The following is a 19,962-nucleotide window of genomic DNA, read 5'->3' as shown; positions in this document are numbered from 1 at the left end:
TCTGGCTCTGTACTGACAGCACTGGAGCCTGCTTCGGATTCTCTCTCTCCCTCCCTCTCTCTCTCTGCCCTTCCCCATTGCTGCTCTCTCTTTCCCTGTCTCTCTCTCAAAATAAATAAACATGGGGAAAAAAAAGGCATGGCTAACTGGTTGCCTTGAGAAAAAGAAATTGGGAGGCTGGATTTAGTGTTCACTGTAATCTTTTTAGAATAGCTAAACAGTTCTCTTTTTTATCATATGTACGCATTCTCTCACCTAATTAAATTACACTGACATGCCTCTCCATTTTCTCAGATTACACAATACCACGTTGACACCCATCTTCATACCACTTATCTCTCCCGATGAGTATTCCCCGACACAAGTGTTGACTCACTTCGCTAGAAATAAAACAGAAATGAAGAAATAAGAACTATTGCTATGCCTTGCGCCAGAAATTGAAGACGAATAAGAAAAGCAAAGCTCTGGCTGCAAGCCCTAATACTGCCGTGACAAAGGAGAGGAAAAGTGTGGGTCTCTTGGCTTTTCGTCGTGTGCCCTCCTGGACAACACCTCCTCCCTTCCGACCATTCCCTCTCCTGCCCTGCTGAGAAGTTTCTCCTCTTCTTTGGTCCACCTCCCACTTTTTTTGCTTATTCCTTTTTAAAAAATTTGCTCTCAAAAATCCCAAAAGTAACACATTCTCACCACAGTGATACAAAAGGAAGATACATGATGAAAAATCATAACTGTCCATCCCCTCCCAAATGGTTTTGTGTCTGTTATTCCACAATGTTCTCCCCACGCAGATCTATGTTCAGATGGCTTTTGCTACTATTTTTTGTACCAAAAAAACAAGACTTAAATGAGCATACATACCACTTCTTAACTTCTTCCTTTCACTTATTTATCTACTGGGGACAAGCCACCCAGATCAATAAATGTGGATCTAACTCACTCTTTTAATAGCTGCATAATATTCTACAGAATGGGTATGACATAATTTGTTCAATTTGAAATAACTGAAATAATACTGAAATGTATTGGATCTGTCCACCTCTTAAATGGATTCACTGTTCAAGTTTCTTCCCCGGATCACTTGTCGTCTTTAAAATTGATAATGCACATGGGGCATTAACTGATACCAGATGCTGGCATAAACAAGCCCCATGAGCTGAAGTCTCACAATAATCCCATAGGAGATAGTACTTAACGGGAAGCCAGCACAGCCCCATTTTCACACTGTTGCCGTGCAATCAACCTAGAGTCTGTGGTCACTGTCTTAAAGGTTAGCCTGGTATTTACATCCTGGAGACAGATCATTTGACTAGGAGTTCCACAGGTACCCCTATCTTGAGGTGTTCCTGTCTTTGCCTCTCTGATCCCCACACCTATGCTCATCCTGTGCCTCACCTTTGGCAATTCACCTTCGAACAATTCGGCAATTCAGTGCCTCGAACAAGGCACTGATGACCTAAGTGAAAAGTACCCACCTTTTCAGAGTGAATGGCAGACAGAGACCCCTAACTCTGGGGTTCATGACTATCTTGTCTGTTTTCATGTGCACACAGAGGCTGACGCTATACCAGAAAGGTAGGTAAGGCATTAAATTCCTCTAAGATCTACGTGAAAGGAGACCTTGCACACCCTATTCTAAATCACACTAACAATATGCTTACTACCCCTATATTCAACAGGAAAAAATTCAATTAAAGCCCACAAATGATCTGGAAGAGGTAATATGAACACCTCTTACCACAACTCATATTAGTTTAACCCATTTCTACCTAAGATACTTCTGGTTTTGTAGAAGAAGAAGAATGTAACAAGTCAACTGGATATTGGTTCAAGACTATAGAATAAAAAATTACATGTATGGGGGCGCCTGGGTGGCTCAGTTGGTTAAACGTCTGACTCCTGATTTCAGCTGAAGTCATGATCTCACGGTATGTGAGATCGAGCCCTGCATCAGGCTCTGTGCTGACAGCATGGAGCCTGTTTGGGATTCTCTCTGTCTGCCTCTCTCTTTCTCTCAAAATAAATAAACATTTTTTAAAAACGTTGTTTAAAAATTACATGGATGGCTTATCATTGCTCAGACATCAGTGACTGTGACAAGAGAGCCAGGATAAACAGTATCATACCACTAATATTTCCTTCTTTGACAAGTAAACTACATTGGAAGATCCAGATGGTCTTCAAAAATCTGAAAGCCTTTTTTATGCAAAATTTGTGTTTTTCCACTTTATTCCTTAAAGGTGATCTAGAACCAGGGAACAGAAGATACAATGAGACAGTGCTTGAGCCAATATAAAGGTGAAATTTCCAATCATTCTATGTGCCTAAAAGTGGAGGGAATAAGTTACCCGCTGTTTAGAGGTATAGGAAAAAAAGACCACTCAGCAGGTTGTTAGGCATTCGTGCTTTGAAAGAGAAGGGTGTAGGGTGCTTGGGTGGCTCAGTCAGTTAAGCCCCCAACTCTTGATTTCGGCTCAGGTCATAATCTCATGTTTCATGAGTTCAAGCCCCAAGTCAGGCTCCACACTGACAACACAGAGACTGCTCGGGATTTTCTCTTTCCCTCTCTCTCTGCCCCTTCCCGCTTCGTGCTCACTTGCTCTCTCTCTCCAAATAAATAAATAAATTGAGAGAGAGAGAGAGAGAGAGAAGGGTATGATGTAACTTTGAACTCTCTTCCAACCCTGACTCCAGAATTTTAACAGTGGGACATGGGATAGGTAAGTTTTGATGCAAGTATCGAACATGGTGTAGAATGGTGATTTTGTATGTGAAAGAGGTCAGAATGGGTATTCTGGAGGCAGGAGGAGCCGTGCCAAGGGAGGAAGGAGAAGTGAAAGGCCACACAAGCTGCCACCTCCCCATTGTGTGCACCATGCACACACCTCCAGAACCAGATCATTCAGTGATGTCATCCTCTAGGGGGTGGGGAAGGTTGCCCATCAGTTTTCACTCACTTCTCTTTGCAACTAAACCCAGAAATTCATCGATTTTCTGAGGGTCTGAGTGTTTTTGTTAAGTGCTAACAGGGCACCTGCACCGAGCTATATTTCTGCCCAGGAAGTTTGCTAGTAAGTTTAGAAGTTTACTTAACAAGTTAAGTAAAATTACTTTTAAGTAAAATTTGGCATCTGCAAGACAATGGAAAAAAAAATCCCACCTTCAGGCAGATGCTGTAGACTGTCTATCAAAAGGAAAACTCTAACACCATGTTCCACTCAGCTATTTATCTTGCCAGGCTTAAGAACTGGGATCTAGGAGAAGGATTTTTGTCTTAACACATCTGAAAACAACTCCACGACTGACATACATGGCTCAGTGAACCCAAAGAATGGTGATGAAGGCATCTAATTCTTAACTGTTCGCTCACATCAGTCCACTATGTTTTCAATTCCAGCAGGTGCCGCCCTCCTTGGGGCCAAAATCATTTCCAGGTAGATTGTGCACTATTAAGGCAAGCGGCTGCAGAGCATCTTGCTTATTGTAACAGAAAACATTAAAAAAAAAAACTGAACATGTGTGTGAATGAATGACTGTATGGGCTGATGTTTACGTGCCTTTCCTCTGCAATTCACGTTGAAGCCCTGACCTTCCCATGTGATGGTATTTAGAGATGAGGCCTTTGGGAAGTAGTTGGAGTTAGATGAGGCCATGAGGATGGGACCCTCATGACGGGATATGTGCCCTTGTAAGAAGAGACAACTAGAGAGCTTGTCTCTTCTCTCTCTCTTCTGTCATGTAAGGGAACAGCAAGAAGGTGGCCATCTGCAAACTGGGAGGAGAGCCCTCACTGGAAATAAAATTGGCTGCCACCTTGATTTTGGACTTTGCAGCCTCTAGAATGTAAGAAAGAAGATTCTGTTGTTTAAGTCACCTGGTCTATGGTACTTGTTACAGCAGCCTGACCAGCCTAAGACAATGACTAGGACTTCACTAGAACTAGGATTCATGGATTAGGAGTGATCACAGCCTGATGGTCAAGGTTTGACAGAACTTAACTGGTACAACAGCAGGTTACCTATTTCTGACATTATCATGTTGAAAAACTCATATTAGGGTATATTCAATCTCACATGTGATATCCCTTCGAAAATATCATTTTTAAATATCAAAACCACAATATTTATTCAATACAGAACATTTGAAAACTATTAAAAAGACAATAAAAACACCTACGTTATCTTAGATACTCAAACAACCACGGCTGACATACCAATGTTTATCCTCCTAGAACTATTTTCCCTATTGAGAGTAAAACTGACTGAGAGAACAAAGTCTTCCCCTCAGTGGTTTCTTCTGACCACAACCACCACTGTACTCATTGAGACATCTTAAAGAACTCCATCTCTTACACTCAGAAGGATGTTGCTGAGAAGTGACTTTACTTTCAGGATTCTAATGTGGATATTCACATCCTATAATAACCATGTGAAATCAGCAGCGGTAGCCTATGGAGGTGGTTAGGAATTAACTGAAAGGGGTATCAGGAAACCTTCTGGGTTGATGGAAATGTTCTATATATTACTTTGAGTGTTGATTACATATTTGTGTCCACCTGTCAAAATGCATCAAACTGTATAAGACTTAAGTATGGGGAAAGCAAAGTATGGGGAAAAGCAAACTGGAAAGATGACACCAATACCCAACACCAGAAACATGTGCTTTGATATATTTTTCCACGGAATGTTCAAAAAAGCGAGTATTACTGAGCTGAACGGCTTCATGTGCACCCCTGTTAAACCCTAACAACTACCCTCAGATGTGCATTTCTAGGATCTTCATTTTATCAGTGATGAAGCTGAGGCATAGAGGGATTAAGTAACTTGCTCAAAATTCCACAGCGGGGAAGTTGCAAGGCAAAACTGGAAGCCAAGTCCTTGCAATCCTGGAAAAAAAAAGTTGTAACAATGTGCATGCCTTATGACTCAGCAGTATCTCCAAGGAATGTGGTTCCAGGGAAAGAATTGAAGACTGATCCAAGAGATGTGTACAAGAACATAAACACATCATTTACTGGAATGCCTGGGTGGGTCAGTCGGTTCATTGTCTGACTCTTGATTTAGGGTTAGGTTGTGATTTCGTGTTTGTGAGTTCGAGTCCCATGCTGGGCTGTGCTGCACTCATGGCATGGAGCCTGCTTGGAATTCTCTCTCTCTGCTCCTTCCCCACTCGTGCTGACTTGCATGCTCTCTCTCTCTTAAAATGAATAAATTAATTAAAAAAAAACCCATGATTATTAATAATACTGAATCAAGTTAAATGGAGCATAAATTAAGTAGGCCCATGTGATAAACCACCTACATCACTTCAGTCACATCATATTAGCTTGAAAGAGAATGTAGACAACTTTCACAGTAGGGGAAAATGGTTATGATATATTAATAAAAATAATCAGGTTGAAAATGTTTATATGTATGACTTCAACTTTGTTTCTTTTTTTAAAAAAATACATTTAAAACCTTTAAGAAAATATGTCAAGAGAAAAATGGTTATCTTTCAGTAGTAGGAATATAGGTTATTCATTTTTATCTTTTATATATTTTCAGCAGTTACTATGTGTTACTTTTATAATTAGAAAGGCAAGAATAAATTTTATTTTAAAAATTTAAAACACAGGGAAAATCATTGCTCTCATTGATGAGTATATGCCCCCATGAAGATGATGTGTGTGTGTGTGTGTGTGTGTGTGTATGTGTTTATGAGAGGAAGAGTTTGGTAGAGCCTAGTTTGAAGATAGCCCCTTAATAACCTCAGGGTGTTAGCATTATTCAATAACTTACACCTAACTGTAAAAAAGTGACATCACCAGGCTTTCTCCCTCAGTCATTATGTGCAAAATATATATGGTTGGCTTAAAAAACTTAAAATCAATGTCCAATTTGTAAAAAGACCTTGAAAAAGTTATTACCTTTGCTTTTAGCAGGAAGGCATAAAAATTGAGATCAATAAACACTGAAGTCCTCTGAATACAGCGGACAGATCTAACATAACTCTGAGAGGGATTAGCACCACCTTAAGCAAAAAGGTATACAACTAGGAGCACCTGGGTGGCTCAATCCGACTTCAGCTCAGGTCATGATCTCGCGGTTTGTGGGTTTGAGCCCCGCATCGGCCTCTGTGCTGACAGCTCAGAGCCTGGAGCCTGCTTCGGATTCTGTGTCTCCCTCTCTCTCTGCCCCCCACCTCTCAAAAATGAATACACATTAAAAACAATTAAAAAAGTATACAACTTGAATGTGTTACAAGTGCTGTGGCTCCATGCCATCAAGTGTAGAGCCGTGGTTGAAGAATCATCGCAGAGACAAGCACTGTTTTTCCAACTTGTCTACTGCATGGCTCCTTTTTCAAGAACATATGAAGAAACACAAAGTCTTTTCCTATGCAATAACTTTCATTTGAGAATTACAATTGCAAGGAAGAATTGTGTCCTTATAACCGGTGAAAGAATTATTTACATTATTAACCAAAATGAAAATCCAAATTTAAACATTCTTCAAGAATTAGAATTATCATTTGAAAACTTCTAGTATGGATACTCAGCTGTTCTTTTAAGTAGAGCAATTTCTCAGAAGGCTTTCATTTATGAAAAAGCATGACCTTGAATTCTGAGCAAATCATGGGTTTAGATTAGTGTAATGCTGGTCACAGACAATGGGTTAGACAGGCATGCTCCCTGCCTTCATGAAGTGGCCCGTATGAAGAGACACACGGGCCAGAAAAAGTGTGAGGGGAAGGGTATTGCAGGATGTCACAGGAGCAGACAGGATAGGCACCGAACCTAGCTCATGGGTTAGGGGGCAGGGAGTCTAGAAAAATCTCCCAGTGGAGGTGACACCTAGCTGAGACTGCACAGGTTAGCAGGAGTTAGCCTGGCAGAGAGAACACAAAGCATCCCATGCACTGTTGGTTGAGGAAACTTGGCATCTTCGTGGATTCAAACCTGAGGTAGGATTGTAGAGTTCCCCCACATATTGTGTGACCCTGAACAAGTTATTTTACTTCCCAGAGCCTCAAGTTTCCTTATGTGGAAAGTAGGGATAGTACCATTTACCTTGGAGAGATGTCCCAAGAAGCTGAAATTAACTAAGTAGGACTCCTTACAGAGACATTTATCCTTAGAGATATATGCCAAGTACATGTGGCCATTATTCTGTATCACAGAAACTCCAGCCCACTATTCTCTTTGCCACTCCTTCAGCATGCTCCCCTCCCAAAAGCTTTGTCAGCTTGCCATTCCTTCTACCCAGAATGTTCTTCCCCCAGATATTCACATAGACCTTGCTTCCTCATGTCCTTAGGTCTCTGCTCATCTGCTTAAATGTCCCACCCTCCCTGAACTTGATCTTCCCCTTACACAGCTTTTTGCTCCATAGAATTCATCGCTCCAACATGCCATATATCCACTTTTTGTTTATCTGACTACCTGTGCTAGAATTTAAGTTCCTTGAGGGTACAGGGTTTTGTCTCATTTGTTTCCAGAGCTTAGCACAGTGCCTGGCACACAGTAGGTTCTTCACACATATGTGTTAAAGAAATGAATAAATATGCCAAGTTTGAGGGGATGCCTTTCTTTAGTCTTCTTTAACTCTCTTGGGACCTGACATAAAGCTTTGCATTAAGCAGGCATTTCATAAGCATTTGCTGAACTGTACAACTGAACCACTTTTTACAAATGTTCATCTGATACCTAAAGACCAACTGACTGTATTTTTATGGCTTAGCAAATAAATCCAAGATTGTGTTTAATTACAGTGAAGCAGTAAGCTGCTTGCTCTATCAATCTGGTGGGGAGAAGAACAAAACTGGTGGTTTGATTTCATCAGTGAGTGGAATCAATTAACACATTTATCAACTAGTTCCAAATAACCACAGCTCTTGCTGATACAAAAGGTCAAATGCTGATGAGGTATGCCAGGATCAGTATCCTGATTGAATAAGGACAGAAAGTAAAGTACAGAAACAAAATGTTTCAGGGCTGAAATTTCTTTCAGCAATTACTCTGGGTCCTTTGAGAAACCACACTGACTAAACTGTCAGGATATGCACCGCATATGGTCCAAAAAAGTTCTGGAACCTCCCCTCAAATGAAAAACCAAAAATCTGCTTCAGTACTGGAAAAGTTAAGTCCCAAATGAGTTCAATTGCTCCCTCCATACATTACAGAGTTAAAATTTAAACAAAATGCAAAAGTAGAGTGTTCAAATTTTACAATCTGTACCATATGCTCCAGGGTTTCATAAGGAAACTATCTTAAAGATTTACGATTAGTATGTGGTAAGTATAGTAACTATATACAATTTCAAAATATTGTTAAAATGCAAAGAAAATAATTTCGTTTGAAAAGAAAACACAATCAAATTTAGTTTACAATCAAATTTAGTTTACTATAAAAAGATTGGTCTTCAGAAGGTTGATATTTACAAGCTAAAACTCCAATTTCTGTAAAGAATTCCCCATTCCCGAGGAAGCATCTTGAGGATAACTTCAGTTCAAGCCCATGCTACAAAGAAAATCCAAATCAGCTGATAACATGTATGCAAAGAATAACCTTTTTTTAAAAAGTTTATTTATTTAGAGACACAGGGGGTAGGGGAAGAGAGAGAGAGACAGACAGACAGAACCCCAAGCAGGCTCCACACTGACAACTCCTGATGCAGGGCTCCAACTCATAAACCCTGAGAACATGACCAGAGCTGAAATCAAGAGTCAGAGGCTTGACTGAGCCACTGGGTACCCCAAAGAATAACCTCTTATATTGACATGGCATGTTTCAAAGAACTTTCACATTTCACTTTCACCTGATTTGAGCTTCAACAATACCCTGCAGAGAAGCCACATCAATGTACAGATGGGCAAACAATCTCAGAGCATTCTGAAACCTGCCCACACCCCCAGAACCAGCATGAAGCAGGGCTGGGTCTAACACCAAGACCTTCTGAAAACCATGCCCAGGATTCTTTCAGTTGAAAGAATATGTAAGTGATCTTCTACTATTCTTTTATAGCATTGTAATTTAAATGGATTTGCACTTTGGGGGACACTCTAAATGATGCAATATACCAAAAAAAGTTTTTTTAAGCCCTAGAGCCAAATTTAGGCACATTTCTAATGGGGTCCAGTTTCGTAGGGTTCTGTCCTTGGCTCACAGTTCTACTTAAGACACTCTTGTCCGGTGATCTCATCCAGTCCCCATGCTCTGAACTGATAGCTATGTCCTGATGACTTCTAAATATGTGTTCCAGTCTATCTTTTTCACTGAGCTTCAGACTCATATCCACCTTCCCATTGCACATCTCCACTGGAATGTGTCTCAGGTGCCTGACATACTATGTTTCTACATCTCGTCATCTTCCTCTTCCGTCTAGAAGGCTTCCTGGGCTCATTAGCTGGGCTCCCAGCTAATGGTACCATCGTCTATCCAATCTTCTAACTAAACACCTAGGAATGACTCCATGTTGCTCCCTCATCCCCTGGACCCACCCAGTCACTAAGTCCTGTCCGTTGTACATCTCTTAAACTTATGCCCTTCTCCTCAGCCCAACTAGCATCTTACTCCAGGTCCTCATTATCTTCCTACCTGGAACACTGCAATGGTCACAAATTGAACCTCCCCCTGCTACCTACATGTATGTGTCTGCATGCTCCCTCCCACACATAAATATGAAATATAAATCCACTCATGTCATGCAAGCTGCTGGAAATTCTTCAAAAACTCTTCTTCACCTGCTACAGAAAAACCAAATTCCCTGGCATGGAATTTGTATCTGACACTGCGAGTTTCCTATCAAATAATTATCCTGCCCCTCTTTCCTTAGTAAGAAAACCCTGATTTGTGGCTAGAACATGGCCGCATAATAACTTCCTAGCCTTCACTACAGCTAACTGCAGTCATGGGACCAAGTTCTGGCAATTTCCTCGGTAAGTATTGTGTGGAATTTCAGGCTCCCTAAAGGGAACTAACTCAGCTGGGAGAAGTACCCTTTGCCCATCTGGAATACAGAGATGATTCCTGAAGCTTTAGCAAACATATTAGACCACAGAGTGACCCTGAAGATGGCTGAACAAAAAAGATAGAAACCTGAGTCCCAAATGACTCCATGGAGCTTTCATGAGCTGGACTGCCCACTTCCAGACTTTTCACAGGAGAGAGAAATACATTTCTATCTGGCTTAAGCCACCATCATATTCCATTTCCTATTACAGGCAATGGCCCCAAATCCTAAGTGATAGAGAATTCAAACATCTCAAGAATGTTAAGCCTTTCATAGCTTCATTTCTGCCAAACCCTCTAGCCTTATCTTCCACCATAGCTCAAACTGTAAGTTCCAAAATTCTTGTAGTTTTCCACTCTACACACACACTCACCAGGAGCTTTCATACTTCTCAACTTTTGCTCAAGCTTGCCCCCTACCTAAACACCCTCCTTATTTTTGTTCAGGTTTTAACTTTTCATCACTTCCTACAGAAAGTCTGTCTAAACCTCCATGTTAGGCTAAGTGGCCATTCTCTTTGCTCCCATAATATGCTGGGAATACTCCAATTTTGGAATCCATCTGCCATTATGTATTTATGGGCCATCTCTCCCAAACCACAGATAGAGCCTCAAAGGGCAGACACCACATCTATTCATTTTGTATTTATATCTCCTAATAAAAGTAAGAGCTCAGGAAATATATTCTGAGGTCAACTGCATTTTCCTCACTGAAATGGAGTGAACAGTATCGAATGCCTCCAAATGTGCTGATTAGCTCTCCGTGTCAGTAGTAAGTTAAAGATTGAAACAAAATGGTAATTTCTTTCCCCCTGAGATGGAAAATAAATTACAGGTGAACCATCTTAAGAAAACATCCATTCTGAGAAGCAATCTACTGTTTGGATGTTTCAGACCTGAATTTCCTCATGTATAAAAGAGAACTTGGCACTAGGCAATCTTGGAGGCCTCATCTGGCTCTAATATTTTTATAATTCCATTGTTGAACATAAGCACATAGAACCAGACACAAGGAGCCCACTGTGAATGGATCGCTCCTCCAGCAATTGGCAGCATGACCAGACTTACCTAACTTTTAAATAAATTACTCACAAAGAGTGTCTAATAAAATCGTGAAGTCATCAGATGACAGTGAACGCTCTAGGATAATGAAATGCCTATTGTGGGAGAATATGCCTCCTAGACTCCAAACACACTGGCCACCTATAGAGCCCTTGAACTTGCCATGCTTCTTCCTGATGTCTGGAACTTGCATTTGCTATTCCTTCTGTTTTAAATGGTATTTCCATCCCTCTTCACTGGTCACCTCAGCTCAAGAGTGACTTCCTTAGAAAACTCTTCTGTCTCTCCCTGACCAGCCTGAATCACTGTATTAAAAGTTCTCACTCATTGCAGTGCATTCCTGTTCTTCGTGGCACTGGTCACAGTTGTGATTTTCTACTAGTATGGCCATCTGATTGATGTCTTTCTCCCTCACTATACCATACTCTCCATAAGGGAATATTTTGTTTTTGCTCATTATTATGCTTGTATCCTTGGCAGAAAGTTGATGCTCAATAAACACCTGCTAAATATCTCCAAAGGCTGTGTGAGGGAGGAGAAAAGTAGACAAGTTTCATTGGGGGGGAATGTCCAGCTATTCTAATAAGCTGGAAATCCTTTGAGCTCTCCATCACATCTTTGAAAGGGGACTGTGAAGTCACTTTCTGGTGACCGTGGAAGGCACTGAATGAGGCCTCCATTTGACAGAGCAATCATGACAAGCTAAGAGAAGAGGCAGGAATGTGACTACATAGTTTGGAGTTTTAGTTAACAATTCTAAGAAGGGTTCATAGTCAAAATCTGTATTGAGAGTCCCATGGTTGGCACATCCTGAAGAAACAAGGACTCTCATGAAAATGACAAATGACAATTTGTAGTTTTCCTTGCAACAAACAGATCAAGAAAGACTAGACCTACTTCTCAGAGCAGAAGGAATGATGTTATCCAATGACAAAGGGAACACAGAGCTTCTAAATTTGGTTTTCATCTTTATCTACAGAGAAGTTTTTTCTCACTAGAATGAGTACAATAAATATAAATATGGAAATGAATTCCAATACAGGTGAGGTAACAGTAAGGGCCCAAAATTCCAGACTCAAATGAAAGACATTTGAGGACCTTGAAATTCTGTCAATAAGAAACACTTAGGAGTGAGAAGGTCCCAGGAGATGGGAATCTAACAAATGTTACAAGATTTTCAAGAGGGGGGAAGAGGTAGATATCAGAGAACAATGACTCAAGCAGGTGACCTTCATTACTGATCCAAATACAAATTGATTTGGAAACAGATTAACTGTGAATTCTTAGACACAGAAGCAATGCTCACAGTGGAGGGCTCCCCAAGCAAAACTATGCTTAGCTAATTTCAAATCACACAGGTATGTGAAGTCAGCAAGGTACCTGACAGTCCCCTATGATATCCTTGAGAAACAAGAGTCAGATGCTATTAGAGACTAATATTCACACAGAACTGTTTTCAAAGACTAGCTTAACAGACCTTATCTCGGAGGGAGATTATTAATCTTCCCAAATTATGAATTTTAAAAAAAGTCAAATTAGGTAGAGACTGTTCTCTCGATTTGAGGAGAAATCAAAGTTGATTTTCTTTAAAAGTTAATGTGCTACATGTTAAAAGACATTATTTCAGGTCTGGCAGTCAGCCTCTGTGGGTCAGTTCCACATCTGGACAATGGGACAGGACAGCAAATTTCCATGGTAAGCACTTGGGGCATTAGGAGTAAACACTGATTACCAGGCACACAGCAAGCCAAGAACTGCATAGGGTACAGGGTGGTCTGACTCATGGGTTCACAGTGTGTATTAAAATGCACTGTGTTCAGGTGTTAAGACAGTAAGGAGGAATCAAAAGTTAAATTGTGCCCTTCCTTAAAGGTTTCTCACTAAACATATTTTAGATACATCCTATGCTTTGTCAAAAACAGCAACTCCAATGTGTGCTGGCTGGCTTTAAGAGTTTGGGGTTGAAATGTCAAGGGCGCCTGAGTTTCCCTTTAAAATAGGTTATGAAACATGATTGAAAATGGGGCTTGTAATGCTGGAGGGCAGGTAAATGGGATGTGTGCCCTTTTGTCTTCCTAACTTTTCTGTAGGACTTGACTCTGAAAAAAAGTCAATGGCCTTGTAAATTATTCATGAGCTCTATCTGGGCTCCCAATCAGCCAACAAGCCCAGGACAAAGGAATGAATAGTCTTTTTTTCCCTTTAGCAAAGTGGCTCATTGACTGCTTACTTCCCAGCCCTTTCTTCTTGGTCTCTGGGCCGTGGCAGCCCCAGACCTTCTAACCAAAGGCGAAGGCACAACCCCTGTTCTTGCTGTATCTCCAGGGAACTGGACTTCTGTTCCTCCAAGAAATGCAAGTGAACACGTCTGAAAATCAGGGTCAAGCGGAAAAGCACAGAAATGTAACTGGCCTTTCTCCTCTCACACAAGGCACAGTTGGCTAAGAGACAGAAGAAAGTCAAGTCATAGGGAGCCTATGGTACTACCTTCCAAAGTCCTATTGGCAATGATTTGCAACACACTGAAAAATAAAAACCTTTCCTAACAATAAACAACAGCCCCTCTACAGGCATCTCTCAGAGATATTTACAGGTTCAGTTCCAGAATGAACTGTCTGAAATGAGTCAATACATTTTTTGGTTTCCCAGTGCATATAAAAGTTATGTTTACACTGTAATCTATTAAAATTGTGGGATAGCATTATGTCTAAAAAACAATCTTAATTTTAAAATATGTTCTTGATGGAGTGACTGGGTGGCTCAGTCGGTTAAGTGTGTGACTCCTGATTTCGGTTCAGGTCATGATCTCATGGTTTTGTGAGTTCCAGCCCTGCGCTGGGTTCTGCACCGACTGCAGGGAACCTGCTTGGGATTCTCCCTCTCTCTCTCTCTCTGCCCCTCCCCGTTCCCACTCTCTCTCTTTCAAAATAGATACATAAATTTTAAAAAATAAAATAACATAAAAGTATGATATGTTTAAAAAATACCTTATTGCTAAAAAATGCTAACCATCGTCTGAGCTTTGAGGAAGTTGTAATGTTTTTGCTGGTGGGCAGTCTCACCTCCATGTTGATGGCTGTTGACTCATCAGAGTAGTGGTTGCTGATGGCTTAGGTGGCTGTGAAAATTTCTTAAAATAAGGTAACAACGGAGTTTGCCATGTTGATTAATTTTTTTTTCATGAACAATTTCTCTGTCGCATGTGATGCTATTTGATAGCATTTTACCCACAACACGGCTTCTTCCAAAATTGGGGTCAAACTTGTCAAACCCTACCACTGCTGTATCAACTAAGTTTATAGTATATTCTAAATGCTTTGCTGTCATTTCAATAATCTTCACAGCATCTTTACCAGGAGTAGATTCCATCTCAAAAAACCAATTTGTTTGCTCAGCCATAATAAACAACTCCTCATCCATCCAAGTTTTATTACCAGATTGCAGCAATTCAGTCCCCTCTTCAGGGTCCACTTCTAATTTTAGTTCTCATGCTATTTCCACCACATCTGCAGTGACTTCCTCTATGAAGTCTCCAAGCCTCGAAGTCATCCATGAGGGTTGGAATCCACTCCTTCCAAACTCCTGTTCATGTTGATATTTTGACCTCTTCCCATGAATCAAGAATGTTCTTAATTGCATCTAGAATGGTGAATCCTTTCCAGAAGGTTTCCAATTTACTTTGCCCAGATCCATTAGAGGAATCACTAGCCATAGCAGCTATGGCCTTATGGAATGTATTTTTTAATAATAAGAATTGAAAGTCAAAATGACCTTGATCCATGGGATACAGAATGGATGCCGTGTTATCAGACATGCAAACAACATTCATCTCCTCGTCCCTCTCCACCAGAGCTCCTGGGTGACCAGGTACATTGCCAGAGCAGTACTATTTTGAAAGGAACCTTTTTCTCTGAGCAGCAGGTCTCAAAAGTGGGTCTAAAATATTCAGTAAACCATGTTGTAAACAGATGTGCTGTCATCCAGGCTCTATTATTCCATTTATAGAACACAGGCACAGTAGATTTAACATAATTCTTAAAGGTCTGAGGATTTTTGGAATAGTCAATGAGCACTGGCTTCAACTTAAAGTCATCAGTTGCACTGGCTCCTAACAAAGCATGTCCTTTGAGGCTTTGAGGCCAGGCATGTGCTTCTCCTCTTTAGCAATGAAAGTCCTAGATAATATCTTTTTCCCATGTGAGGCTGTTTCATCTACATTGAAAATCTGTGCTCTCGTGTAGCCACCTTCATTAATTATCTTAACTAGAACTTCTGGATAACTCACTACATCTTCTACATCAGCACTTGGGGCTTCACCTTGTACTTTGATGTCTATGGAGATGGCTTCTTTCCCTTAACCTCATGAACCACCCTCTGCTAGCTTCAAATTCCTCTTCTGCAGCTTCCTCAGCTCTGTCAGCCTTCACAGGATTGAAGAGAGGGAGGCCCTTGCTCTGGATCAGGCTTTGGCTTAAGGGAATGTTGTTGCTGTCTGATCTACCCAGACCACTCGTATTTTCTCCGTATCGGCATTAAGGCTGTTTTGGTTACCATTCGTGTGTTCACTGGACTAGCACTTTTCATTTCCTTCAACAACTTTTCCTCTGAATTCACAAGTTGGCTAACTGGTGCAAGAGGCCTAGCTTTCACCCCATCTTGGCTTTCAACGTGCCTTCCTCAGTAAGCGTGATCGTTTCTACCTTGTGATTTAAAGTGAGAGACATGTGACTCTTCTTTTCACTTGAACACCGAGAAGCCACAGTTAATCACTGGACTAACTTTAATATTGTTGTGTCTCAGGGAATAGGGAGGTCCGAGGAGAGAGACAGGGATGGTGGAGGGGTTGGTCAACGGAGCAGTCAGAAACACATACAACATTTGTGGATTAAGTTTGCCATCTCATATGGCTGCAGTTCATGGAGCCCCAAAACAACTAGAATAGTAACATCAAAGGTCACTGATCACCAAAACAAATACAATAAAAATGAAAAAGTGTGAAATGTTCTGAGGATTACCAAAATGTGACACAGAGACACAACGTGAGCAAATATTGTTGAAAAAAAGGCACCGGTAGGCTTGCTCCACACAGGGTTGCCACAAACCACACACACACATATATCTGTGATAAAACTATGATATAGATAGATAGTTATCCACTATATCCACAGTTATCTGTGGAGTACAATAAAGCAAAAGCAAAGCACTATAAAACAAGGTATACCTGTATCTGGATAGGTCAGAGGCAGCATCCATGATATCATTTTGGCTCCCATAAAGGCCATCCTAGGACATGTATGATAAATGAGGCTGTCTCATGCACCCAAGTTCCTCCCTGTGCTCTCTGGATGGATCAAATTCATACCCTGTACGACCCAATTGTGCCCTTTACTGTGTGTGAATTCCAAGGACTTGGTTTTCAAAGGCTTATCCTTAAGACTCTGCTCTCAGGCCAGTAACCTGAATGGAATTAAATTATCCTGTGAAATAAATCCACAGGATAAAAATAGCTTTTGAATCTATCCTAATTAAATGTGTTCCCTTCAAAGTCAACCATATCAGTTGGAGCCTGCATATGGGATTCGAGTTGAAGAGTAAATTAAAATAAGTTCTCAAAACTGAACCACAGATGCCAAGAATTTAAATAAAACTTCTCAAGATGTGGGCTGATACAGCTTCACAGAAACGACATCAGGCTATAGTGTCCATCCTCCATAGTTGAAGACAAATGAAACAAGTAGACTGAGAGGCGGTCACATCCCACACAGGAGAGCAAGTCTGTCGGCCTCATGCCAGTGTGATGTGGTCCGCAAGTAAAGCCTCTAAAGGTTCGAGAAAATGAGTTTTGACAACCGTGCTATTCTCCACTGCTTCCATCTGAATGTTTGTGTCCCTGACCATCCTTCTCCCCACGCCGACCCAAATTCATACGCTGAAATCCTCACCCCCAAAGGTGATGGTATTTGCGGGGCCTTTGAGAGGTGCTTAGGTCATGTGGGCGGAACCCTCATGAATGAGGTTAGTGCCTTTATAAAAGAGGCTCCAGGGAGTTCCCTTAACCCCTTCTGCCATGTGAGGACATAGAGAAAAGACAGCTGTCACCAGACACGGAATCTGCTGCCACCTTGATCTTGGACCTCCAGCCTCCAGAACTGTGAGAAATGAATTTCTGTTGTTTAAAAGCCACCCGGCCTGCGGTATTTTGTGAAAGGAGCCCAGAAGAATGAAGACACATGCTCTGCCTCCTTTTCATGAATTAAAGTCGCCCTATCACCAGAAGGGGAATACGAAGTCCCCTTTTTAGTGGTAGAGTGTTCAAGTCTCTCCTGAGGAGGCAGTGTGGCCCAGTGGCTAACGGTATAATTTGAATTGTGGCTTTACTACCAGTTAACAGTGTGGTTGCTAAGCCTTTCTAAGACTCGGTTATTCACCTAAATAACACTAATAAGATTGTTATATAATAATAGTGCTGGAAGGATGAGGGCAGAAATTCAGGTAAAGACTGACTGTCACAAATGCTCCGTGTAGCTCTTGTTGCCATCATTGGTATTAGTCTTTGGATTTACCGAAGTCCCTGTCAAGTTGGGAAGTCATAATTCTTAACAATTAAATGTGGGGAAGACTCTCTCTGGGATGACAGAGAGCAGATGGATGGATAAGCCACAGAAAGGAGAACAAGAGCAGAGCTCGTGGCCCAGAGTCTGATGCTACCTACCATCAGGAAGATCTCTGAACTCCCTCCGCCACCAGCAACCCCCTCCAATCATGCACTGGGCGGAATTCTGAGACAGGAAAATTCCCATGCTGGAGGCTCTGGGAGAACAGAGAGCCTGATCAAGGAAGCTCAAAGCACAGGCCATCTACAGCAACCTGTGGCAGCTGCGCAGCTGAAGAATGAGTGGAGATTCCTGATTCTGTTCAAGTGGAAGACTCCCACTGCTGGTATCCAGCCTGGCTCCAAGCTCTTTGCCCACTTCTCTGCCCCACAGCTGAGGCTGAGACAAGGGCCGCATCTAGTTGAGGCTTTAGGGCTCTGCCCTGAGAATTCACATTTCTGTATCGTGCCTGTTATACTTCCTTTGCTTTCTCTCTTCTTTCTGGCATCGTCGATCCATCCTGATGAATTCTTTCCTAGCCTCACTCCTCTCTTCCTGTTTTGACTCTAAGATATTTAAGGATATTCAGTTTTTAAAGTTCTTTCACACTTGCACAGTGATGTCAATACTGTTCTGAGCCCCCAAAAGGAACAGTGTTAGCAAGGCTAATAAATTGCCAGTTTAAATCAGGAAATTCTTTTACTTTGACATTCATGCTCCTAAGATAAAAATGATTTTTTCTCAAAAGGAAACAATTGCATCTCAAGAGAAAGAAGAGTTTATATGGCAACTAAGCTACAAAGTTGTGTAAAGAGGAGGAAAACACTGACCACAGGGAAAAAATTTAAAAATAAACATCGTCTTACACACTCACTATTACATTTCCCATCTTACCCAATCTTGCGTCTGAACAAAGTTTCATCTCCTATCCCTTTGCATTTTGAGATCTAACAGTGGCAACCAGATTTTAAGCCCCAAGTATATTATCATCAGAAAATTGTGTGCCATGACGCGGAGTCAACATTCAGGAGGGGCTACACATGAAAAATATCATCAAGCAGGACACTGCTCATCAACAGTTCACCTTTTGGTTGCTTGACTGGCAAGCTGTAACCCCAACTGACCGAGATTCTTATCACAGTAATTTAGGGCAACAGTCGGCCACACTCTTCAGTGTAGGTATGGATCCTTAAAATGGAATGGATTGCTTCCAACGTTAAAACAGAAAAAGAGAGCAACAATGTGTTCAGCACCTTGCAGGGGTTGGCTGTATGAATTCAGGAATAATCTCAGTGCAGCAGTTCAAGCCGATTTTATGAACACCACATGGGGGCAATTCTGGTTTGCAGGCAATGTGTAACACTAGGTTATTTATTCTAAGGGACACATACCTTTGTAAATTTAATTCTAAAAAGATTTCAATTGATTAACAGGAAAAACAGAAGGGTGGATGAAGCCAGGAGGGCAAACAGCGGATGAATTAGGAGATAGGTTACCAGCGACCAAAACTCACCTGTAGATGATCCCTTTCTCATGTAGGAACATGAGCGCCGAAATGATTTCTGCAGCATAGAAACGAGCTCGTGCTTCATCAAAACGACGAGACTTTTGAATGTGAAACATCAAGTCGCCCCCATTCACAAACTCCATCACGAAGAACAGGCGATCCTGGATACAAACACAAGAGAGGATCCAACGTGGTGTAACCATTAGCCTAGAATCTGGTCAGCATCAAGTTACCTTGGGCGGGGGCGTGGGGAGAAGAGGTCGTCAAGTGGAGGTACTCAGTGGAATATCCTGATGGGGTCAGTGCAAAGCATGAGCGTGTTTGTGGGGGCCGTGGGGGGGCACGTAACACCTGGATCTCCTCTAAGTAATTCCACACAGCCTTGATCTCTGCATTAAACAAAAAGTAGGAAAGTCTCAGGAGCCTTTGGTTCTAGTAGCAGCTCTGCACTTAAACGCCACGTAACCTTGAGTTTAATTTGTTTTGGACGTCAGACGTTAGCAAAGTGAGGATGAGGGCAGGATCCCTAGCCCAATCATGGGGTTTCAGAATGTGGAGGAGAGCAACATAAATGGAAAGGCACATGCCGCTCCTCTGGAACATGCAGGGTTAATTGCAGAATGCAAGGGACACCTACCAGGTCCTCACACTTGGGTAGGGAACACTCACAGAAAGAGGAAAACATTTTAGACAAGCCTGTCAAACAGCAGTCTAACGACAGCCTCCGAGTAGCCTCAGTGTTAGAAATTCCATTCGGGCCATGAGGAAATTCCCGAGTTAGGAGTGGAAAGGTGCAGACTGGTGGGATGCTG

At 41.6% G+C, this 19,962-nt stretch overlaps 1 protein-coding gene across 2 annotated transcripts in view; it reads right to left on the bottom strand.

The window, feature by feature from the left end:
• PRKCH (protein kinase C eta) overlaps positions 1-19,962 on the bottom strand; it is a 230,490-nt gene that overhangs the window by 52,989 nt on the left and 157,539 nt on the right. For both annotated transcript variants that reach the window (XM_015071812.3, XM_053224525.1), the window contains exon 10: positions 19,157-19,311. In XM_015071812.3, coding sequence (XP_014927298.2) covers positions 19,157-19,311 — 155 coding nt within the window. The remainder of the gene's footprint in view (positions 1-19,156; positions 19,312-19,962) is intronic.

Source organism: Acinonyx jubatus, chromosome B3, assembly GCF_027475565.1.
Source record: "Acinonyx jubatus isolate Ajub_Pintada_27869175 chromosome B3, VMU_Ajub_asm_v1.0, whole genome shotgun sequence".
NCBI lineage: Eukaryota > Metazoa > Chordata > Mammalia > Carnivora > Felidae > Acinonyx > Acinonyx jubatus.
This window is presented reverse-complemented; position numbering and strand designations above follow the sequence as displayed.